The sequence below is a fragment of the Symphalangus syndactylus genome, chromosome 9 (assembly GCF_028878055.3).
Source record: "Symphalangus syndactylus isolate Jambi chromosome 9, NHGRI_mSymSyn1-v2.1_pri, whole genome shotgun sequence".
Lineage (NCBI taxonomy): Eukaryota > Metazoa > Chordata > Mammalia > Primates > Hylobatidae > Symphalangus > Symphalangus syndactylus.
In genome coordinates this window covers 74,855,173-74,879,010 of record NC_072431.2, presented here as the reverse complement: position 1 = coordinate 74,879,010, position 23,838 = coordinate 74,855,173, and the positions used below count along the sequence as shown (strand labels likewise).

At 51.0% G+C, this 23,838-nt stretch overlaps 2 protein-coding genes across 12 annotated transcripts in view; one reads left to right on the top strand and one right to left on the bottom strand.

Moving 5' to 3' along the window:
- The window catches only part of PHKG1 (phosphorylase kinase catalytic subunit gamma 1), a 13,006-nt gene extending 5,440 nt beyond the window's left edge, over window positions 1-7,566 (top strand). Inside the window, exons 3-11 of one of the 3 annotated variants that reach the window (XM_055293066.2) lie at window positions 99-277; window positions 827-881; window positions 3,596-3,691; window positions 4,117-4,182; window positions 4,384-4,547; window positions 5,575-5,665; window positions 5,782-5,935; window positions 6,073-6,198; window positions 6,528-7,566. In XM_055293066.2, the coding sequence (XP_055149041.1) occupies window positions 99-277; window positions 827-881; window positions 3,596-3,691; window positions 4,117-4,182; window positions 4,384-4,547; window positions 5,575-5,665; window positions 5,782-5,935; window positions 6,073-6,198; window positions 6,528-6,773 (1,177 nt within the window). In that variant the 3' untranslated portion in view covers window positions 6,774-7,566. The remainder of the gene's footprint in view (window positions 1-98; window positions 278-826; window positions 882-3,595; window positions 3,692-4,116; window positions 4,183-4,383; window positions 4,548-5,574; window positions 5,666-5,781; window positions 5,936-6,072; window positions 6,199-6,527) is intronic. The other 2 variants (XM_055293068.2, XM_055293067.2) reach the window with 2 other exon arrangements.
- On the bottom strand, window positions 7,159-23,838 carry SUMF2 (sulfatase modifying factor 2). Of its 9 annotated transcripts, XM_055293069.2 has the most exons (10): window positions 23,687-23,815; window positions 19,759-19,915; window positions 15,273-15,387; window positions 14,205-14,249; window positions 13,665-13,815; window positions 11,277-11,332; window positions 9,952-10,036; window positions 9,630-9,774; window positions 9,097-9,214; window positions 7,159-8,593 (listed from the first exon to the last, which is right to left on the bottom strand). In XM_055293069.2, exons 1-10 carry the CDS (start codon window positions 23,808-23,810, stop codon window positions 8,297-8,299), a joined length of 1,293 nt encoding a protein of 430 aa, XP_055149044.2. In that variant the 5' UTR covers window positions 23,811-23,815; the 3' UTR covers window positions 7,159-8,296. The 9 variants fall into 9 exon arrangements, with proteins under 9 accessions (XP_055149044.2, XP_055149046.2, XP_055149047.2 ...); XM_055293071.2 differs by lacking the exon at window positions 9,097-9,214 and having other exon boundaries at window positions 23,687-23,838; XM_055293072.2 differs by lacking the exon at window positions 9,097-9,214 and having other exon boundaries at window positions 19,750-19,915.

The following is a 23,838-nucleotide window of genomic DNA, read 5'->3' as shown; positions in this document are numbered from 1 at the left end:
TCTCTTGACAAGGGCAGGACATCTCTGCTGCAGCCTCGAATCTGGGACCCCCCATGGGGTGAGGGCCCCCCAAGACCATCTGTCCTCTGCACTCCTAGGGGCATTAGCAGTGTGGTCAGGCGATGCATCCACAAGCCCACAAGCCAGGAGTATGCCGTGAAGGTCATCGACGTCACCGGTGGAGGCAGCTTCAGCCCGGAGGAGGTGCGGGAGCTGCGAGAAGCCACGCTGAAGGAGGTGGACATCCTGCGCAAGGTCTCAGGGCACCCCAACATCAGTGAGTGATGCCCCAAGCCACACGGCGGGGTGCCCCCCTGTGATTCTGCCCTGACAGCCCAAGCCAGGGAGTGTGGCCCCACCACACAGCCAGCTAGAACCACCCAGGCTCAAGGCTCCCAGCTCCACCCTCGCTGCTCTGACAGAAGGGGTCCCAGGCAGGGATGGATGCAGGCAGGGGAATGGGGGTTTGATGTCCCTGGGCTGAATTAGCCAGGCGTGCGGGTGCACACCTGTAATCCCAGCCACTTGGGAGGCTGAGGCAGGAGCATCACTCGAGCCCAGTAGTTTGAGGCTGCAGTGAGTTATGATTGCAGTATTACACTCCAGCCTGGGTGAGACAGTGAGATCCTGTCTCTAATAATAATAATAATAATAAAGTCCCTGGGCCTGCCCACACCACGGGTTGACGTCCTTTGAGCACCCTCCTGATTCCCCTGTCAGCTTTTGAAGTTAGCCCACAGCAGCCTCGGTCCCTGACCCCCGTGCCCCGGCTGCCCCTGCCTGGGCTCCCCTGCTACTTGAGACAAGCTAGCCATTTCCATTTCAGTACAGCTGAAGGACACTTATGAGACCAACACTTTCTTCTTCTTGGTGTTTGACCTGTAAGTACCCAGCCCTGGAGCAAGCCACACCTGAGAGAACCTCTGACTGTCATCCCCTCCCCAACCCCAGGGCTGCCTGGAGACCATAGCCAGCTCCTACGCTGAGGATGCCAAATACAGTCACGGTGTTTAGACAGATCAGCCCCTGGGGTCAGGCTGCCGGGTTTGGAAACCCGGGTTCACCACTCGTGGGCTGGATCATTTCTTTAAATCTCAGTTTTCTCATCAGTATTATGGGAGTGATAATAGCACAGTGACTGGCATAGTGTCAATGCTAATAATTATTAGCTACAGGCCGGGCACAGTGGCTCACAACTGTAATCCCAGCACTTTGGGAGGCTGAGGCCTCAGCTACACGGGAGGCTGAGGCAGGAGAATCGCTTGAGCCCGGGAGGCGGAGGTTGAAGTGAGCTGAGATCGCGCCATTGAACTCCAGCCTGGGCTATAAGAGCAAAACTCCATCTCAAAAACAAAAACAAAACAAAACAAAAAAAACCCCAAAACTCTTGGCTTCATGTGATTCTCCCACCTCGGCCTCCCAAAGTGCTGGGATTACAGGTATAAGCCACCATGCCTGGCCCAGTATATTGATATAATTGTTCTATTTTATTATTGGTTGTTAATCTCTGACTGTGCCTAATTTATAAACTTTATCTTAGGTATGTAAATATAAGAAAAACATAGTAAGTATAGGCTTCAGTGCTATCCATGGTTTCAGGCATCCACTGGGGGTCTTGGAACATAGCCTGTGCAGATAAAGACAGATGACTGTAGACATATATAAAGTAGAACAAGGGGTTAGCAAGAGACAGGGGCTCCTTAGACTGAGTGGTCAGGAAAGCATATCCAGGAAGTGACCCAAGCAGAGAGTGGCAGGATGTAAGGTCGGTCAGCACCAAAGACCAGGTCCTGCAGGCATTTTAGCCATGGTAAGAAGTTTGGAGGATCAAGACTGGGAGAGTGACGTGATCTACTTTTTTTTTTTTTTTTTTTTTGAGACAGTTTTGCTATTGTCACCCAGACTGGAGTATAGTGGTGCGATCTCAGCTCACTGCAACCTCTGTCTCCTGGGTTCAAGCGATTCTCCTGCCTCAGCCTCCCAAGTAGTAGCTGGGATTACAGACGCCCACCACCATGCCCAGCAAATTTTTTACGTGTGTATTGTTTTAGTAGAGACAGAGTTTCGCCATGTTGGCCGGTCTGGTCTCGAACTCCTGACCTCAAGTGATCCACCCGCCTCAGCCTCCCAAAGTCCTGGGATTACAGGTGTGAGCCACTGCGCCCAGCCTGACTTCCTTTTGAAAAGACCTCACTGACTATCTAGGGACGACTGTAATGAGGCAGGACTGGAAAAAGGGAGGCCAGCAGTATCGAGGAGAGAGGCAGGTGGTAGAGGATGCACCTGGGGTGTGGTCCAAAGATCAATATCATCATCACCATCACCACCATCATCATGCCCCTGCTTCGGCATCAATAGGATTAGTAAGCTGAGCCCCTTATTGCTAAGCATCAAATGTGAACAACACAAAGTGCTCTGTGAAATGCAGATTCCAGACTTATCGGCCAGGCACGGTGCCTCACACCTGTAATCTCAACACTTTGGGAGGCTGAGGGGGGAGGACTGCTTGAGGCCAGGAGTTTGAGACCAGCCTGGGAAACAAAGTGAGACCCCATCTCTACAAAAAAATATAAAATTAAGGCCGGGCATGGTGGTTCACCCCTGTAATCCCAGTACTTTGGGAGGCCGAGGCAGGTGGATCAGATGAAGCCTGGAGTTCAAGACCAGCCTGGGCAACATGGCGAAACCCCATCTCTACAAAAAATACAGAAGTTAGCCCAGCATGGTGACAGGTATTTGTAATCCCAGTCATTCAGGAGGCTGAGGCACAAGAATGGCTTGAACCCAGGAAGCAGAGGTTGCAGTTAGCTGAGATCGTGCCACTGCACTCCAGCCTGGGCAACACAGGGAGACTTTCTCGGACCTCTCCAGACTCACCGGCGGCAACTGTCTCGACTGCTCTGTGGCACTGTCCTGTATAGCCCTTGGGGACAGCTCAAATGTCTTCAACCTTTGAAGAAGTTGCTGGGGGAAGCTATTTTTAATGCTGCCCTGAGGAGCCCTCCAGGGTATAACTAGATGGTTCAGGCAGAGTGTTCTTTCTAGATCATCCCAGGAGGTAAGATGATTGAACTTCAATTCTTAATCCTGTAATTGGCAAACTTTGCTCCTGCAACTCTTGCACAGCCGATTCTTCCCATTTGTTTCCTGGGAAAAAATCGGGATACTCGGCCAGGTGTGGTGGTTCACGCCTGTAATCCCAGCACTTTGGGAGGCCGAAGCGGGTGATCACCTGAGGTCAGGAGTTCAAGACCAGCCTGGGCAACATGATGAAACGCTGTCTCTACTAAAAATACAAAAATTAGCTGAGTGTGATAGTGGGCACCTGTAATCCCAGCTACTCAGGAGGCTGAGGCAGGAGAATTGCTTGAACCTGGGAGGCAGAGGTTGCAGTGAGCCGAGATTGCGTCATTGCACTCCAGCCTGGGTGACAAGCAAAAACTCCATCTCAAAAAAAAAAAAAAAAAAATCAGGATACTCATGTCCTTCTGATCTGGGTCTGGGGTCCCGGGCCAGTGGTTCATAATCCCCTCTTTCAGCCTCCAGCCATCACGTAGGCCCCGATACATTCCAGTCCACACTGTCACTTCCACAGATGGGAAGACACTGATACAATGGAGATGGAACAGAAATGGTGCTTGGGCTGGGACTCCCCCAAGTCCACCAACTTCAGGGCCCAGGGCAGGGCAAGGTACTACTCACAGGGCCACCAGCTCGGGGCCTATTGCTTCCCTGGTCTCTTCTAGCCATCCTGGCCTGGAACTAGGGTAATGGGAACCTGGGGAGAGGACTTAGCTGAAGAAATGCCTACCCCATGAAATGGTGGGAAAAATTAAGTCGGGGAGAAACCTAGGCCATCTCTATTTCTCGGAGGGTTGATGAGAGCCTGAGCCCCTGATGTGGGCCACCTCTCCAGCCTCCTTTGCTTTTCTCCCAGTTCTTCCAGAACACTTCTCTCCTCACTTCCCCGGCTCCTCTCCCCAGACTGTGGTTCTCCACAGGGAGTGGCCCACTTAGCTTCTAGAGGTATCAGGGCGGAAGGCAGCTCTCGGGGAGCAGGGTAAGGGTGGTGGTGGTCTTGGGACCGATCCAGCTATCAACCCTCTGTTTCCACAGTATGAAGAGAGGGGAGCTCTTTGACTATCTCACTGAGAAGGTCACCTTGAGTGAGAAGGAAACCAGGTGAGGGTCCCTCTGCCCTTCTCTCCGCTCCCTCCCACTTGGCCTAGGGCCACAGGCACTAGGGTCTCGGAGGGCACGCACGTGTCTGGGCTGGGCGTGTGTGCTGCTCCCTTGCAGTGTGGCTGAAATGTGAGCTGTGTCTCCCTGCCTGTTGCCTGACCCTGAGCAGAGGAAGAGTAACAAGTGTGTGCCCCACCCTAGAAAGATCATGCGAGCTCTGCTGGAGGTGATCTGCACCTTGCACAAACTCAACATCGTGCACCGGGACCTGAAGCCCGAGAACATTCTCTTGGACGACAACATGAACATCAAACTCACAGACTTTGGCTTTTCCTGCCAGCTGGAGCCGGGAGAGAGGCTGCGAGGTCTGGTAATATGGCCCTGGCCCACGTCCGGGCCTCGGGTGCTCAATCAACCCTCCGTGGAATAGAGATGGCCTGGGTTTCTTCCCTAACTTAATTGTTCCCCAGAATAAAAATTCCACCATTTCAAGGGCTAGGAATTTTTTTTTCTTTTTCTTTCTTTCTTTTTTGTTTTTGAGATGGAGTCTCACTCTGTCGCCCAGGCTGGAGTGCAGTGGCACGATCTCGGCTCACTGCAACTTCCACCTCCCGAGTTCAAGCGATTCTCCTGCCTCAGCCTCCTGAGTAGCTGGGATTACAGGCACGTGCTACAACGCCCGGCTAATTTTTGTATTTTTAGTAGAGACAGGGTTTCACCATGTTGGTCAAGCTGGTCTCAAACTCTTGATCTTGTGATCTGCCCGCCTCGGCCTCCCAAAGTGCTGGGATTACAGGCGTGAGCCACCGCGCCCCGCAGGGCTAGGCATTTGTTCAGATAAGTCCTCTCCCAGATTCCCATTACCCTAGTTCCAGGCCAGGAAGGCTAGAAGTGCCCAGGAAAGCAATGGGCCGTGAGCTGGTGGCCCTGTGGGCAGTACCCCGCCCTACCCTGGGCCCTTAAGTTGGTGGATGTTGGGGGAGTCTCAGCCCAAGCGCCATTTCTGTTCTATCTCCATCCTCTCTTGGACTTCTTCTTTTTTTTTTTTTTTTTTGAGACAGAGTCTCACTCTGTTGTCAGGCTGGAGTGAAGTGGGGTGATCTCAGCTCACTGCAACCTCCACCTCCCAGGTTCAAGCGATTCTCCTGCCTCAGCCTCCTGAGTAGCTGGGACTACAGGCACATGCCACCACGCCCAGCTAATTTTTGTATTTTTAGTAGAGATGGAGTTTCGCCATGTTGGCCAGGCTGGTCTCGAACTCCTGGCCTCAGGTGAGCCGCCTGCCTTGGCCTCCCCAAGTGCTAGAATTATAGAAATGAGCCACTGCGGCCGACCTGGACTTCCTCTTCTGAGCGCCCTGCTGACCTGCCTTGATGATGACCGTTCCTGCAGAGGTCTGCGGGACCCCCAGTTACCTGGCCCCTGAGATTATCGAGTGCTCCATGAATGAGGACCACCCAGGCTACGGGAAAGAGGTGGACATGTGAGTGCGCAGGGAAAGGAGGAGCACCCAGCTAGGCTGGGCGAGGGAGGAAGCAGGCAGGGCTGGGCCGGTGCCCCTGGCGCTGGGTAAGTGGCCCTGGGCCCTCGCACGTCCAGGTGGAGCACTGGCGTCATCATGTACACGCTGCTGGCCGGCTCCCCGCCCTTCTGGCACCGGAAGCAGATGCTGATGCTGAGGATGATCATGAGCGGCAACTACCAGTTTGGCTCGCCCGAGTGGGATGATTACTCGGACACCGTGAAGGACCTGGTAAGAGGCCAGGCCAACTGGCTCCTGGGCTCAGGGCCGCGATGACAGGCGCACCTGCCCGGGGAGGCCCCCCCTCTCCTGACATGCTGGAGGGGACCTGCCTTGACGTTTCCGGTTTCCCTCTCCTCCTCTCACAGGTCTCCCGATTCCTGGTGGTGCAACCCCAGAACCGCTACACAGCGGAAGAGGCCTTGGCACACCCCTTCTTCCAGCAGTACGTGGTAGAGGAAGTGCGGCACTTTAGCCCCCGGGGGAAGTTCAAGGTACGAAGCGTCCTGATCCAGGCCTGCCAGCTCCCCAAGTGCAAACCTCTAAGCCCTCTCCTCTCCCAGGAGTCCTTACACCCCGTGGGTTTCCAGAGTACCCACCCCTCCCCTCCCAGCCACCCTGTGATGGCTTCAGAGACGGCAGGTGTCAGCCCACTGGCTCCGTCCCTGCGGATGCTGGCCAAGTGGGAAGTGGGGGACACTAGGAGGGCCCCGCAGAAGCCACCCAAGGCTTCGTGGCAAACGAGCCCAGAGCGTCCCTGCGCTGGAGGGGCAGGTCCTGGCAGGGGGTTGCTGCAGCCCAACTTCTCCGGCTGGCCCTGCAGGTGATCGCTCTCACCGTGCTGGCGTCAGTGCGGATCTACTACCAGTACCGCCGGGTGAAGCCGGTGACCCGGGAGATCGTCATCCGAGACCCCTACGCCCTCCGGCCTCTGCGCCGGCTCATCGACGCCTACGCTTTCCGAATCTATGGCCACTGGGTGAAGAAGGGGCAGCAGCAGAACCGGGCTGCCCTTTTCGAGAACACACCCAAGGCCGTTCTCCTCTCCCTAGCCGAGGAGGACTACTGAGGGGCTGGCCAGTCAGGGAGGGCTGGGGGGCAGGTGGGGAGGGGAAGCCACGGAAATACAAGTCAAAGGGGTGAGATGCGTGCAGACCTCTGCAGAAGGAGTGCTTGGCCCTGGCCAGAAACCCCTGGAGCTGAGGCCATGATCCCCTCTCAAAGGCTGTGCACAAGGGAAGCGGGTGTTCCCACCACACAGCAATACCTGCAGGCTGGGGCAGGCCCTGGGTGGGCAGAGATCACACGTGGCCTGAGAACCAGGAACCCCCTGCTCCTCCACTTCCTAGATGAGCCATCATCTCCATTTCTCTTTAGGGGAGGCCCAGAGTTACTGACACTCAGGCCTTCTTCTCTTAGGGTCACAGGGTGAGGATCAAAGACAAAGAAATGTCTGAGATACACAATCGCAGATTTTATTGGCCCCATGACATCCAGTGACAGTGTGGGAGCAGGCTACTCTCCAGGGACATGTTTTTGGAGGCATATGGAGAAGTGGGCCCAGGCGAGGTGACTCACACCTGTAATCCCAGCCCTTTGGGAGGTCGAGGTGGGAGGATCGCTTGAGGCCAGGAGTTCGAGACCACCCTGGGCAACAGAGTGAGAGCCCATCACTACAAAAATTCAAAAAATTAGCCAGGCATGGTGGTGCACACTTGTAGTCCCAGCTACTCAGGAGGCTGAGGTGGGAGAATTGCTTGGGCCCAGGAGTTCAAGGCTGCAGTGAGCTGTGATCACCACTGCACTCTAGCCTGGGCAATAGAGCAAGATCCTGTCTCAAAAAAAAAAAAAAAAAGAAAGAATAGGAAGCTTCTGGTATTTGTCTTTCTGGAGTACTATTTGCTTTGTGATTCCCACAATGCACTGCTTCACCTAGTACATCATTTCATTCTCCCAGACCCTTTTAGGACTGAACTGTGCTTTAAATAGTTACATGTCTGCCTGTTAACACAGTGGAAACTAGTTTCCTTCAGAGGGACATGAAACCGCAGATGAGGCCACGAAGAAAACATTCTTCCATAGCAACTGGCTGAGAAAACAGAACCAGGAAAATTCTGCCTTGAGGAAACAATGTCAGCTTCCTGAATCATCCAGGGAGAAAGGGGGAGAGAATAGATTTTAAAATGCTTAACAAGGCCGGGCGCGGTGGCTCACGCTTGTAATCCCAGCACTTTGGGAGGCTGAGGCGGGTGGATCACGAGGTCAGGAGATCGAGACCACGGTGAAACCCCGTCTCTACTAAAAATGTAAAAAAAAAATTAGCCGGGCGTGGTGGTGGGCGCCTGTAGTCCCAGCTACTCGGGAGGCTGAGGCAGGAGAATGGCGTGAACCCGGGAGGCGGAGCTTGCAGTGAGCCAAGATTGCGCCACTGTACTCCAGCCTGGGCGACAGAGCGAGACTCCGTCTCAAAAAAAAAAAAAAAATGCTTAACAAATGGCCTTTCAGAGCGCTCTGTTCCAATTGTTTGCGTGTTTGCAATCCTGTGTCAATAATACTTGGCCTCTAAGAGAAACACCTGGCTCCCAGCCACCGTCAACACATGTTGGGCCCCTTCTCCAAAACACAGAAGGCTGAGTCTTCTCCTGCCCTGGTGAGAGGTGCCTGCCACAGAGGGATGGGAGACAGGGAAGGGGAAGTTCTTTCCTGAGGCTGAAGCTCCCTAGCTTGGAATTGTGCTGTTTGCAACGTGGCCAGGGAATGACAGTGACCCTGGAGGGCTTTTCTCCTTGTCACCACCTGGCTGCTCACAGCTCCCCTGGCGGCCGGCCTGCATCTGCAGCACAGCGGAAACCGAGGTTGTCTGAGGCTGAATCTGGAGTGTTGCCCATCCTGCCAGCAGAGAAGGGGAGAGAGGACAGACACGTCCTGAGAAAGAGGACTAGAGGCTTACCCATCTTCCCTGCCTCACCCGCAGGGCCGGCCATGATCAGGGAGCCTGAGGGCTGGGGAGGGCATGGTCTGGAAAGAAGCCTGGAGTGAGGACAGGTCCTGAGCCTGTGCCAGTCCTGGGAGAAAGGGGACATGAAGGGGCTTTGGGACAAAAGGAGCCTTGCAAGAGTAGGGGGAGGGACAGTGGCCCCGAGAGACAGCACTGGAGGGCAGAAAAGACAGTGACTAACTTCTATGTTAGCAGTTGACAACAGCTCAGTAGAGAAAATCTGTCCACAAGCAATGAGAATATCACGGCCGGGTGCAGTGGCTCACGCCTGTAATCCTAGCATTCTGGGAGGCCAAGGCGGGCTGATTGCTTGAGTCCAGGAGTCTGAGACAAACCTAGGCAACATGGCAAAATCTCATCTCTACAAAAATTAGCTTGGCATAGTGATGCATGCCTGTAGTCCCAGATACTTGAGGAGCTGAGGTGGGAGAATCGCTAGAGCCTGGCACTTTGAGGCTGCAGTGAGCTGAGACTGCACCACTGCACTCCAGCCTGGACAACAGAGCAAGATTCTGTCTCAAAAAAAAAAAAAAAAAGATTTTTCATGTGCCCACCGGTTTGAAGAGTCAGTAAGCCCATGACCACCAGTAATGACCTACTGGTGTGGTCATTCTACTTCCCTCCCTTTGCCCACCTAGTGGTAAGGACAAGAGGAGAAACCCCATAATTAAGATGCCACACACAGTCTCCCTGGGTACCAAGAGCTGGCAAGAGAGTCACAAGGTGTCCTGGGTCCCTTTGCTTTTCATAGCAAGTGCTGCTGGCTTTCTTTTCTGTACCCACAACTGGGCACAGGCTCAGGGAGGTGCTGGGACCAACCTTCACACAGACGGTTGGTGGTGTGAAGGTGGGGGCACTCGGGGACCAGGATTCAGATCTCAGCCCCCAGCTACAAGGCCCTGCGTTGCCTGGGACCAAGCCCCTCACCTGGTGGTGACCCGGGCCCGGTGATTGGCAGAGCCATCAGCTGTGTCGATCCAGGATGCCCCCCGGAGGACGCGCATGTCCTGCTCAGCGGCCTGGTACGGTGATGCTGTCCACTCCCACACGTTGCCCAGGAGGTCATAGAGCCCTGCAGTCCCACCGGCGGGTCAGGCCAGGCTGGGACCCGCAGACCACCCCGCCTACCCTCTGAGGTCCTGGGGGCCAACTGGGAGAAGGGAGGTGCTTCCCTCTGCCTCCTCTCTCAGACACGACGGTCCCAGCAGCCAGTTCGTGGGCACGGTCGCAAGCCCAAGAGAGCTCTTACCGTAGTTGTTCTGGGCGGGGAAAGCATTCACTGGGGAGACTCCATGGAAGCCATCCTCAGCTTTGTCTCCCTTGGGGAACTTTCCCTGATGGGAGAAAGGAAGGGTAAAGGATCTACCACCTATCCCAAAGCAGGTCCTCATGCCTATCCAGAGGAAAACCAAGGTCGTCTTGCTGTCGCATCTGGGGAAGGGGAAGGGCACGGGGCGGTGACCTAAGATTCCTATCCAGAGCTCCCAAACCCATCACCTCACAACCCCAGGGTGACCCCCCTGCTGGATTAGGAAGAGTGTTTCCCCTGTACCCACAGGGCTCCAGGTCAAGCCCAGCCCGCACCTGACTTCTCCACTCTCAGCAACATCCCTGCCTTCTGCCTGGAACCCCACATGCCACAGAGCCTCAAGAAGACAGGATCCTCCGCATCCTGCCCCTGTGCCTCATGCCTGAGCACTGCAGCCTACTCCTGCCTGCCTTCTCAGGACAGTGCTTTTTTGTTTGCTTATTTTAGTTTTATTTATTATTTGTTCACTTTTTTTTTTTTTTTTTTTTTTGAGGCAGGGTCTCATTCTGTCGCCCAGGCTGGAGTACAGTGGCAGCATGATCTTAGCTCACTGCAACCTCCGCCTCCTGGGTTCAAGTGATTCTCCTGCCCAAGTCCCAAGCAGCTGGGATTACAGGTGCATGCCACCATGCCCAGCTAATCTTTTATTTGTGGTAGAAGCAGGGTTTCATCATATTGGCCAGGCTGGTCTTGATCTCCTGACCTCAGGTGATCCACCTGCCTTGGCCTCCCAAAGTGCTGGGATTACAGGCGTGAGCCACTGCACCCAGCCCTACAAATCTTTAATAGAAAGTATTTATGCTGGCTGGGCACGGTGGCTTATGCCTGTAATCCCAGCACTTTAGGAGGCCGAGGTGGGTGGATCACCTGAGGTCAGGAGTTTCAGACCAGCCTGGCCAACATGGCAAAACCCCATCTCTACTAAAAATACAAAAAAATTAGCTGGGCACGGTGGCAGGCACCTGTAATCCCAACTACTTGGGAGACCGGGGCAGGAGAATCGCTTGAACCTGGGAGGCGGAGGTTGCAGTGAGCCAAGATCGCACCACTGCACTCCAGCATGGGCGACAGAGAGAGACTGTGTCTCAAAAAAAAAAAAAAAAAAAAGAAAGTACTTATGACCCATTGTCTTTTGCTTTACCAGCTTATGAGTCATCAGTTGCATTAGAACCCAAGCCCTCTGGATGCCATGGCCTAACAACATAGTGCCCAGCCTCCAGCAGGTCTCTGTCGATGCTTGGTGAAAGGAGGAACGTAGGTCTTACCTGCCACAGGTTGGTGCGGTTTGGCTGGAACCGGTTCCCCCATGGGTAAACTTGACCTGCGAGGAGACCAAGGAGGCAGCAGAGGAGGGGGAGGTGAAGAATTAGGGAAGGAAAAAAAACACAGAAAGAGTGAGGGAACCAAAAGGAAGTTAGAGGGTGATGAGAAAAAAGAGCGAATGACCTGCTTTTATTTCCCATGCCCATCCTCTCCACTCGCTGAACTACGTTAGAGGGCCCTGGCCTCCTCATGTGCTCCAGGGCAATGCAATCCTAAGCATGGTTCTTCGGACCTGAGCCAGTTTATAAAGCATCTGTTATCAGTTCATGTTGAGAAAAGTACAGAAATTGAGAAACTTGACATTGGACTTAGATTGCATAAATGAATGAGCCAGAGGCAACCTCACAGGTCATATTAAAAACTCCGAAGGGCCGGGCGTGGTGGCTCACGCCTGTAATCCCAGCACTTTGGGAGGCCGAGGCAGGTGGATCACGAAGTCAGGAGATCGAGACCATCCTGGCTAACATGATGAAACCCTGTCTCTACTAAAAATACAAAAAATTAGCCAGGCGTGGTGGCGGGCGCCTGTAGTCCCAGCTACTCAGGAGGCTGAGGGAAGAGAATGGCGTGACCCAGGAGGTGGAGCTTACAGTGAGCCGAGACGGTGCCACTGCACTCCAGCCTGGGCGACAGAGCAAGACTCCGTCTCAAAAAAAAAAAAAACAAAAAAAAACAAAACAAAAAGAAAACAAAACTTCAATCATTGGCCAGGCACGGTGGCTCACACTTGTAATCCCAGCACTTTGGGAGACCGAGGCAGGTGGATCACGAGGTCAGGAGTTCGAGACCAGCCTGGCCAACACAGTGAAATCCCGTCTCTACAAAAAATACAAAAAATTAGCCAGGCGAGGTGGCAGGAGCCTGTAGTCCCAGCTACTTGGGAGGCTGAGGCGGGAGAATGGCATGAACTTGGGAGGCGGAGCTTGCAGTGAGCCAAGATCGCACCACCACACTCCAGCCTGGGTGACAGACCGAGACTCTGTCTCACAAAAAAAAAAAAAAAATAGCTAGGCATAGTGGCAGGTGCCTGTAATCCCAAGTACTAGGGAGGCTGAGGCAGGAGAATCCCTTGAACCCAGGAGGCGGAGGTTGCAGTGAGCTGAGATCGTGCCACTGTACTCCAGCCTTGGGCGACAGAGCTAGACTGTCTCAAAACAAAAAACTTTGATCACTGATGTACCTGGTATTCACTGAAAGATTGTGTAGAGGGGTTTAATGTGGGGAGTTGCTTTTTGCTGTCCTAACTTTCTGTGTAATTAGGATTGCAGAATGACAAATGACCGAGTTAGGAGCAAACAGTGATTCTTTTTTTTTTTTGGAGATGGAGTCTCACTCTGTCACCCAGGCTGGAGTGCAGTGGCGTGATCTCAGCTCACTGCAACCTCCGCCTCCCAGGTTCACGCCATTCTCCTGCCTCAGCCTCCCAAGTAGCTGGGACTACAGGTGCCCGCCACCACGCCCAGTTAATTTGTTTTTGTATTTTTAGTAGAGATGGGGTTTCACTGTGTTAGCCAGGATGGTCTCGATCTCCTGACCTCGTGATCCATCCACCTCGGCCTCCCAAAGTGCTGGGATTACAGGCGTGAGCCACTGCACCCGGCCGCAAACAGTGATTCTTAACATTAATCCCTGTACCCCAGAGGCAGAGGTGTGTAGTCATCTAACACTAATCCCTGTACTCCAGAGGCAGAAGTGTGTAGTCTTAGTAATCCTTCTTTTTCCTTATGCTATCTTGCTCTAGTTATATTTATTGAAATGTAACATCTGTGGAATTTCCAATAAAATATTTTATGTCTGTTCTTTCAATTTTCCAGTTATTAATTTTTATGGTATTTTATAAATATATCAGTCTGAGATGGACTAGAAATAAAAAAACTACTGGTCCTCCACCACAGATAGCTTAAGAAGCACTGCTCTAGGGAACACAGACACTTCCTGCCCCACCCCCAACCCCCCCCCCTTTTTTTTTGAGACAGGGTCTTGTTCTGTCACTCAGGCCAGAGAGCAGTGGTGCGATCATAGCTTGCTGCAGCTTTGAACTCCTAGGCTCAAAGGATCTTCTCGCCTCAGCTTCCTGAGTAGCTGGGACTACAGGCACATGCCACCAGGCCCAGCTCATTTTTGTATTTTTCGGAGGGACGGGGTCTCCCTATATTGCCCAGGCTGGTCTTTTACTCCTGGCCTCAAGTGATCCTCCTGCGCCAGCCTCCCAAAGTGCTGGGATTACAGGCATGAGCCACCGCGCCCAGCCCCTTCCCACCCTTTAAAGCGCCTCATGCTGGGCAGGATGGGGAGAAGAATAAAGGAAAATCGCCTTATCATCTGGATACCCTTCAAGCCCCCTCGGGCGGCAAACTCCCACTCTTCCTCCATGGGCAGCCGTTTTCCCCGCCAAGCACAGTAGGCACGGGCGTCATTCCAGCTCACGTGTAACACTGGGTGCTCCAGTCTCTCTCGGATGCCAGAGCCAGGACCTGCAGGCTGACAACCAGGATTAAGTGAGACAGGCTTCCGAGAGCGCAGACAGGCTTCCGGGAGCGCATCAAGTCGGAGGCCGGCTAGGTTTAGGGCGCCCGCGTTCAACTTTTACCACTAGATGGAGCAAGAGAGCTGGAAGAGAGCCGGGTGGGTGACGAGTGGTCGGAGTCAGAAAAAAGAGACTACAGGAGGCTGAAGGGAGAAATGGATGGGTAACAGGAAACAGGATTCGGGCAGGCGAAACAGGCCTGCTGAGCGATTTCCGTGATATTCCCCTATCCTCCTTTGAAACTCAGTGTTCCTGGATGTAAGAGGGGTAGAGAGGAGGCTGGGCCTGGAGAATAAAAGAGTTAAGCAGGGGTAGAAAATGAGGTAGCGGAATCAGCCCTTACCTGCCTCCAAAATGCCTTTTCCACTGGAAGCCACCAGAGTACAGGCTGCAAAAAAGAAGGAGACTGACTGCAAGATGCTCTGGCCCAGCAAAGGCACCTCCCCGACTGAACCACAGGCCACAGAACAGAGACGTCAGGCTGAGACTCAAGTGGTCTAAGTAAGGCTGTGGCTGAAATTTTTTTTTTTTTTTTTTTTGAGACAAGATCTTGCTCTGTCACTCAGGCTAGAGTGCAGTGGCACCTTCACAGCTCACTGTGGTCTCAACATCCTGGGGTCAGGTGATCCTCCCACCTCAACCTCCTGAGTAGCTAGGACTACAGGTGTGCATGACCATGCCCAGCTAATTTTCTTTTTTTTGTAGATATGGGATCTGTGTTGCCCAGGCTGGTCTTGAATTCCTGGGCTCAAGCAATTGTCCCACCTCGGCCTCCCAAAGTGCTGAGGTTACAGGCATGAGCTGCTGGGCCCAGCTGAGACTGGAATCTTTATAGAGCCCATCTTACCACCTTATTAGAGGTTGGTTTGCCAAGATGATCTTTTTTTTTTTTTTTTGAGACAGAGTCTCACTCTGTCACCCAGGCTGGAGTGCAGTGGCGCCATCTCGGCTCACTGCAACCTCTGCCTCCCAGGTTCAAGCGATTCTCATGCCTCAGCCTCCTGAGTAGCTGGGATTACAGGAGCATGCCACCACACCTCTCTAATTTTTGTATTTTTAGTATAGACGGGGTTTCGCCATGTTGGTCTTGAACTCCTGACCTCAGGTGATCCACCCACCTCAGCCTCCCAAAGTGCTGGGATTATAGGCATGAGCCACCACGCCCGGCCCACCAAGGTGATCTCTTGATTCAAGTTCCTTGGACATTTAGGCAAGAGCTAACTTGGGTTCAGGGTTAACTTCCTGGGAGTGTGTACTGATCTAACGCTCCATGGTGAGTTTCTCTTGCTTCCCCTCTGCCTCCAGCTCTCAGGTCTGATTCTCCACTGTGTCCCAGGTAACCCATGTCCCACAAGATTCCTTGTCCAGGTCCCACTCCTATCCCCTCAGCTGTAAGACCAGGTTCTCTCACCTTCATTGGCTGGGTGGCTTTGTTTCTCAGCTCATCGGAGACAAAGTCCTCAAAGACAAAGCTCCATCCAAACATCTCAGCCTCTGTCCGATACTTTTTCTCCCTGACAAAATCCCTGGAAAGACATAGTTCAGCTGGTTCAGCTGGTGAGGTTCTGTGCCCACCCCATCTTCTCCTGCCCCAGGAAACTTCAGATATCCCTGTCCTGTAAGTTATACACCACAGAATGTTCATGATTGCCAAGGAATTAACCTGAAGCCTGAGTGATTTTCTTTTAAATTAGAATACAACAAATTCACATACAGTAAAATTCACTCTCTTCAGTGTTTAGTTCTGTGAGGTTAATTAATTTTTTATTTTATTTGTTTGTTTATTTATTTAGTTAGAGATGGAGTCTCACTCTGTCGCCCAGGCTGGAGTGCAATGGTGTAATCTCGGCTCACTGCAAGCTCTGCCTCCTGGTTTCATGCCATTCTCCTGCCTCAGCCTCCTGAGTAGCTGGGATTACAGGCGCCCGCCACCACGCCCAGGTAATTTTTGTATTTTTAGTAGTGACAGGGTTTCACCATGTTGGCCAGGCTGGTCTCAAACTCCTGACCTAGTGATCCACCTGCCTTGGCCTCCCAAAGGGCTGGGATTACAGGCGTGAGCCACCACACCTGGCCTATTTATTTATTTTTTTGAGACAAAGTCTCACTCTGTTGCCCAGGCTGGAATGCAGTGGAACAATTTCAGCTCACTGCAACCTCCACCTCCCAAGTTCAAGTGATTCTCTAGCCTCAGTCTCTTAAGTAGCTGGGATTACAGACGCATACCACTATGCCCAGCTAATTTTTGTATTTTTTGTAAAGATAGGGTTTCGCAATGTTAGCCAGGCTGGTCTCGAACTCCTAACTTCAAGTGATCCACCCACCTCGGCCTCCCAAAGTGTTGGGATTACAGGTGTGAGGCACAACACCTGGCCAATTTTTTTTTTTTTTTTTGAGACAGAGTCTTGCTCTGTTGCCCAGGCTGGAGTGCAGTGGTGCAATCTTAGCTCACTGCAACCTCCACCTGCTGGGTTCAAGCGATTCTCTTGCCTCAGCTTCCCCAGTAGCTGGAATTACAGGTGCACACCACCATGCCCAGCTAATTTTTGTCTTTTTAGTAGAGACGGGGTTTCACCATGTTGGCCAGGCTGGTCTCAAACTCCTGACCTCATGATCTGCCCACCTCAGCCTCCCAAAGTGCTGGGATTACAGGCATGAGCCACTGTGCCCAAATTATTTTGTATTTATTTATTTATTTATTTATTTATTTACTTACTTACTTACTTACTTTTAGACAGAGTCTCGCTTTATGGCCCAGGCTTCTGTGCAGTGGCGTGATCTCAGCTCACTGCAACCTCTGCCTCCTGGGTTCAAGCAATACTCCTGCCTCAGCCTCCTGAGTAGCTGGGATTACAGGTGCATACCACCACACCCGGCTAATTTTTGTATTTTTAGTAGTGATGGGGTTTCACCATGTTGGTCAGGTTGGTCTCGAACTCCTGACTTTGTGATCTGCCTGCCTTAGCCTCCCAAAGTGCTGGGATTACAGGTGTGAGCCACTGTGCCCAGCCAATCATTTATTTTTTTGAGACCAGGTCTCACTCTGTCACCCAGGCTGGAGTGCAGTGGCACAATCATTGCTCACTGTAACATCGATCTCCTGGGTTCAAGTGATTCTCGTGCCTCGGCCTCCCGATTTATTTTAATTATTTATATTTTGAGACTGGGTCTCACTCTGTCACCCAGACTGGAGTACAGTGGCATAATCACAGCTCACTGCAGCCTTGACCTCCTGGGCCCAAGCACTTTTCCCTCCTCAGCCTCCCAAGTAGCTGTGACTACAGGTGCATGCCACCATGCCTGGCTAATTTTATAGACATGGGGTCTCACTATGTTGCCCAGGCTGGTCTAAAAATTCTGAGCTCAAGTGATCCACGCACCTCGGGCTCCTAAAGTGTTGGGATTACAGGCATGAGCCACTGCGCCCAGCAGTTCTGTGAGTTTGACAAAGCATATAGTCACTACAATAATCAAGATACAGAATAGTTCCATCGGTCACCTCCAAAAATATTTCCCTGCAACTCACCAACCACGGACCAGGTTTTTTTGTCCCTATAGTTTTGCCTTTCCCAGAACACCATATAACTTGAATCATATAGTATGTAGTCTTCTGGGTCTGGCTGGGGTTTCCTTCACTTAGCAAAAGGCTTCTGAGATTCATCCATGTTGTTGCCATTAGTAGTCTGTCCCTTTTTATCGATGAGTAGTATCTTATTGTATGGATATACCATATTTTGTTTATATACTTACCAGCTGAAGATCATGTGAGTTATCTCCTGTTTTTGGAAATCATGAATAAAGCCACTGAGCAGGAGATGTAAGGGTGGGGAATGTGTCTCTTTTCTGAAAGGTCTCCAGTACATACCTTTTTTTTTTCTTTTTTTTGAGAAAGGATGTCTCTCTGTTGCCCAGGCTGGAGTGCAGTGGTGCAATCATGGCTCACTACAGCCTCAACCTTCCACACTCAAGTGATCCTCCTGCCTCAACCTACTAGCTGGGACTACAAGCATGTGCTACCATGAAGGGCTAATTTTTTTTTTTTTAATTTTTAGTAGAGATGGGGTCTGTGTTGCCCAGGATGGTCTCGAACTCCTGGGCTCAAGTGATCCTCCCACCTCAGCCTCCCAAATTGTTGGGATTACAGACGTGAGCCACTGCATCCAGCCCTTCATCACATATCTAATCTCACAGCAACCATCAGAGGTAGATGTAACAGGTGTTATTGTTATTAACTCTATTTAAGAGGTGAAAAACACTGAACCAAACAGAAGTGAAAAATTGGGCTTTTAAAATAGATTTTCGGCCGGGCGTGGTGGCTCACAGCTGTAATCCCAACACTTCAGGAGGCCAAGGCAGGCAGATCACCTGAGGTCAGGAGTTCGAGACCAGCCTGACCAACATGGAGAAACCCTGTCTCTACTAAAAATACAAAAATTAGCTGGGTGTGGTGGTGCATGCCTATAATCCCAGCTACTCAGGAGGCTGAGGTAGGAGAATCGCTTGAACCCAGGAGGCGGAGGTTGCGGTGAGCTGAGATCGCACCATTGCACTCCAGCCTGGGCAACAAGAGGAAAACTGTGTCTCTAAATAAATAAATAAAAATAAATAAATAAAATAAAATGGATTTTCAAGGCCAGGCATGGGTCACACATATAGGGTCACACCTATAATCCCAGCATTTTGGGAGGCCATGGCAGAAGGATCACTTGAGCCCAGGAGTTCGAGACCAGCCTGGGCAACAGGGCAAAACCCTGTCTCTACCAAAAATACAAAACAAAATAAGCCGGGTGTGGTAGTGCACACCTGTAGTCCCAGCTACTCAGGAGGCTGAGATGGGAGGACGGTTTGAGCCCGGGACGCAGAGGCTGCAGCAAGCTGAGATCATACCACTGAACTTCAGCCTGGGTGACAGAGCCAGACCCTGTCTCAAAAAAATAATAACAATAATAATAATAATAATAAAATGAATTTTCATATACTTTGGTATGGTTTAGTAAGTTTCAGCGGGCAGATTGTCAGGGTAAGATGGATTGTTTTGTGTGTATATATATATATGTATGTATATTTATATACTTACTTATTTATTTATTTTAGCAGAGATAGAGTCTCCCTATGTTACCAGGCTGGTCTCAGACTCCTGAGCTCAAGCAATCCTCCCATGTCAGCCTCCCAAAGAGCTCACATTGCAGGTGTGAGCCAGCACACCTGGCCTATAAGGGAAATTTAAAGGACTCTACTATGATGTCCCTTCTCCCAATCCCTTTCCCCATGTAGAAGAGGGTTCTGTTGAGTGACTGGCGTTTGCTTATATTTCTCAGTGCTATGCCCAGTGTAATGGAAAATGCACTGGCTCAAGAGCCCAGGGATTTGAGTTCCAGGCCAAGTTCATCCACTAACTGAGAGACTCAGTCAAACCTCTTTGGATTTCAGGTTCTTCATCTGAATAATGTATACAACACTTATCCCATAGTACACTGCAAAGATGACACATGACAGTGAACAAGTTAGTTTTCCTTTAGGTATTAAGAATGAGGCCAGGTGCAGTGGCTCATGCCTGTAATCCCAGCACTTTGGGAGGCTGAGGTGGGCAAATCAGTTGAGGTCAGGAGTTCAAGGCCAGCCTGGCCAATATGGTGAAACCCCGTCTCTACTAAAAAAATACAAAAAAAAAAAAAATTAGCTGGGCGTGGTGGTGAACACCTGTAATTCCAGCTACTAGGGAGGCGAAGGCAGGAAAACTGCTTGAACCTGGGAGGTGGAGGTTGCAGTGAGCGAGATTGCGCCACTGCACTCCAGCACCTGGGTGACAGAGTGAGTCAGTCTCAAAAAACAAAAAAAAAAAGAAAAAATGAGATTAGAGAGGGCCTTCATTCCTCCTGGAAGGACACCTGATGTACCTGAAATCTTTGTTGGTGACAGGAAATATGTCGATGGCAAAGGGTTTCACTGTCACCTCCCGCACAGGGCCTTCACCATCTCTGCTGTCTGGAGAATTTGTTCCCATCAGGAATCTCCCACCCTGCAGTTGGACCATGCTAGTAGCCTGTCCACTTCCTGCAGAGAAAAAAGAGAGTTACCAGTAATACATGCATATATATAAAACAAGTGGTAATATTTGGATCATATGCAATACTCATGATGGTATAAAAAAACACAACAAAAAATGTGGAGGCTTAAAAATCTGGCTTTAAATTCCTTTTGGGCTGGGCACGGTGGCTCACACCTGTAATCCCAGCACTTTGAGAGGCTGAGGCGGGTGGATCACGAGGTCAGATCAAGACCATCCTGGCTAACACGGTGAAACCCCTTCTCTACTAAAAATACAAAAAAAAAAATTAGCCGGGCATGGTGGCAGGCGCCTGTAGTCCCAGCTACTTGGGAGGCTGAGGCAGGAGAATGGTGTGTACGCAGGAGGCGGAGCTTGCAGTGAGCCGAGATCGTGCCACTGCACTCCACCTGGGCAACAGAGCGAGACTGTCTCAAAAAAAAAAAAAAAAGAAAGAAAGAAAGAAAATTCCTTTTGCGTTTTGTTTGTTTGGCTTCACATTCTTGTTCTGCCACTTAATTTGCTGGGAAACCTTAGGCAAATTACTTAATCTGAGATTCAGTTTCTTTCTTTTTTTTTTTTTGTGACAGGATCTTTCTCTGTCACCTAGACTGGAGTGCAGTGGTGCCATCTAGGTTCACTGCAACCACTGACCCTGTCGGCTCAAGCAATCCTCCCACCTCAGCCTCCTGAGTAGCTGGGACCACAAGTGTGCACCACCACACCTGGCTAATTTTTGCATTTTTTTGTAGAGATGGGGTTTTTTTACGTCACCCAGGCTGGTCTCAAACTCCTGAGCTCAAATGATACTTCCACCTCAGTCTCCCAAAGTGCTGGGATTATAGGTGTGAGCCAACATGCCCAGCCGAGATTCAATTTCTTCATCTGAAAAATGGGGATATCTATGGACCACCATAGCTTATTAATAAAAGAAAAAAATAAGTATGAAAAATAGGGATAATATCTCACTATCTCTTAGGTAGTAGCTGTATCAATTAAAATAACATGGAACCAGGAGCAATGGCTCAGAGACAGGGTGCAGAGGCTAAGGCAGGAGGATTGCTTGAGCCCAGGAGTTCAAGGTTGTAGTGAGCTATCATTGTGTCACTGCACTCCAGCCTGGGTGACAGAGTGAGACCCTGTCTCAAAAAATAAAAAATAAAAAGATAATAATAACAATAAAACAGCATGGGTGAAATGTTGAACACATGGTAGATTTGCACTTACCTCTTTATTCCTCTACACAAGCCCTTGTCCCAGCTAGGTGAATTTAGACACTCTACCCTAAAATACATCTAGCACTTTCTTTCCATCCTTCTGCTCATGCTGTTTCTCTGCCTCTTCCTCTCCACTTACTGAACTCTTATCAGTTCTTAGTGATTCTCACCATTACATGCGCCAGAAGAGAAGCATATAATACATATATGTTTGACAGTATATCCCTGGCCTCTGCCATAAGTGCATAATTATTGACAAATAGTTGAATGAGCACCTTTAGACTTGTATGAATGCCTCAGAAAATCATAGAATTAAAAAGGACTGGCCAGGTGCAATGGCTCACACCTGGAATCCCAGCACTTTGGGAGGCCGAGGCGGGCAGATTACCTCAGGTCAGGAGTTCGAGACCAGCCTGGCCAACATGGCGAAACCCCGTCTCTACTAAAAAAACAAAAATTAGCCGGGCGTAGTGTCAGGTGCCTGTAATCCCAGCTCTCAGGAGGCTGAGGCAGGGGAATCGCTTGCACCCAGGAGGCGGAGGTTGCAGAGAGCCGAGATCATGCCACTGCACTCCAGCCTGGGTGACAGGAGCGAGACTCCATCTCAAACAAACAAACAAAACCAAAAATTAGCCAGGTATGATGGTGTACACCTGTAATCCCAACTACTCCAGAAGCTGAGGCAAGAGAATCACTTGAACCTGGGGGGGGCGGAGGTTGCAGTGAGCCAAGATCGTGCCACTGCACTCCAGCCTGGGTGACACAGCAAGACTCTGTCTCAAAATAAGTAAATAAATAAAATTTAAAAAGGGTCTTTGTTTCAACCTCCTTATTCCACAGGAGCAAACCAAGACCCAAAAAGGAAATATGACTTAAAGAGCTGGTTAGCAGAAGACAGGACTAGATTTAGGTCTCTTTACGGTGCTGTTTCCAATAAGCCACACTGCTTCAGCTTGACGCACCACTTCACAGTGTCTTTCCAAGACAGGATGTCTAAGCACTACAACTTCTTTCAAGGCAGAGTCCTGGTCTTTTGATGTTCCTCAAGATCCTATCTTTGGATCTCTTATTCTGACACACTCACAGTGATTTCATCCATTTTCAGTTTTTTGTTGTTTTTTTTGTTTCGTTTTGTTTTTGAATTTTTTTTTTTTTTTTTTTTTTGAGGCGGCGCCTTGCTCTGTTGCCCCGGTCGGAGTGCAGTGGCCCGATCTCGGATAACTGCAACCTCTGCCTCCTGGGTTCAAGCGATTCTCCGGCCTCAGCCTCCTGAATAGCTGGGACTACAGGCTCCCGCCACCACGCCCGGCTAATTTTTCGTATTTTTAGTAGAGACGGGGTTTCACCATGTTGGCCAGGCTGCTCTTGAACTCCTGACCTCGTGATCCGCCCGCCTCGGGCTCTTAAAGTGCTGGGATTTCAAGCGTGAGCCACCTCACCCGGCCCATTTTCAGTTTCTTTAACAAATATATTGCAAAGGGAAAAAAATGGATCATCCTGGCGTGGTGGCTTACGCCTGTAATCCCAGCACTTTTGGAAACTGAGGCAGGGATTGCTTGAGGCTGCAGTCAGCTATGATGGAACCATTCACTCCAGCCTGGGCAACACATCGAGACCTTGCCCCCCCCGCCCTACCAAAAATAAATAAATAAAAGGAGTAAGTAGGGAAATCTCAGATTGAATCGGAATTAAGAAATAACATACAATTGCAATGTATGAGCTTTATTTTGTCCCTAATTCAGCCAGCAAACGTTAAAAACTATTTATGAGATAATAGATGAATCTGAACAGACTGGATATATTATTAAGAAGCACTGTCAATATTTTAGGTGAGAAATGGTTTGACTATTCGAGCTTAATAAATCCCTAGAATAAAATGGGATAATGTCTGGACCCACTTCCAAATGGCTCCAGGAGAGGGGGAGTGTGCGATTCCGCAGGAGCAGGATTGGCCACAAACTGTCAGCTATTTAAGCTGGCCGAGGAGTACGTGGGTGCGGGGGTCGTTCCTCGTTATAGTCTCCTCTTTCCCTTTTTTTTTTTTTTTTTTTTTGAGATAAAGTATCGATCTGTCCCCCAGGATGGAGTGCAATGGCACGATCTCAGCTCACTGCAACTTCCGCCTCCTGGGTTCAAGCGAGTCTCCTGTCTCAGCCTCCTGAGTAGCTGGGATTACAGGGGCCCGCCGCCACGCCCAGCTAGTTTTTTTTTTTTTTTTTTTTTTTGTATTTTTGTAGAGACAGGGTTTCACGTTGGCCAGGCTGGTCTCCAACTCCTGACCTCAAGCGATCCACCCGCCTCGGCCTCCCAAAGTGCTGGGATTACAGGCTCGAGCCACCGCGCCCGGCCTCTCTTTCCCTTTTTTAGGTTTGAAAGATTCCACAGCAAGAAGTTGAAAAGTACAAGGCGGTGAGGCGCCACGCGTACCGAGAGCGACCTCCCCAGCCGGCCGCTGCAGCCACACCCCGGAAGCCGACAGAGGGGCCTCGGGCTCTCTCCCGCCAGGGCGGAGCGCCCCATCCCCTTCCCAGCGCCCCCGGGATGGACGGCCGGTTCACTGACCTAGCTTGAGCCACGCGCCGACCAAGAGCGACAGCAGGGACAGCAGCGGTAACCCATGCCGGGGCATCAAGACTGGCGCGCCGCGCCGCGCACACCCACGGCTCCGCTGCGCATGCGCCCTCATGCACCGCAGCGGCAGTCGACCACTACGC

Bases quoted from the DNA above. Each gene is read 5' to 3' on its own strand.
- SUMF2 (XM_055293069.2), bottom strand. From the start codon at position 23,810: ATGAGGGCGCATGCGCAGCGGAGCCGTGGGTGTGCGCGGCGCGGCGCG. The intron at 15,388-19,758 runs GTACATCAGGTG...ATGTCTTTCCAG, and splicing joins GTCACCAACAAAGATTTCAG to GGATTTTGTCAGGGAGAAAA. The intron at 9,215-9,629 runs GTGAGGGGCTTG...TTTTTGAGACAG, and splicing joins CGGGCCCGGGTCACCACCAG to AATCTTGCTCTGTTGTCCAG.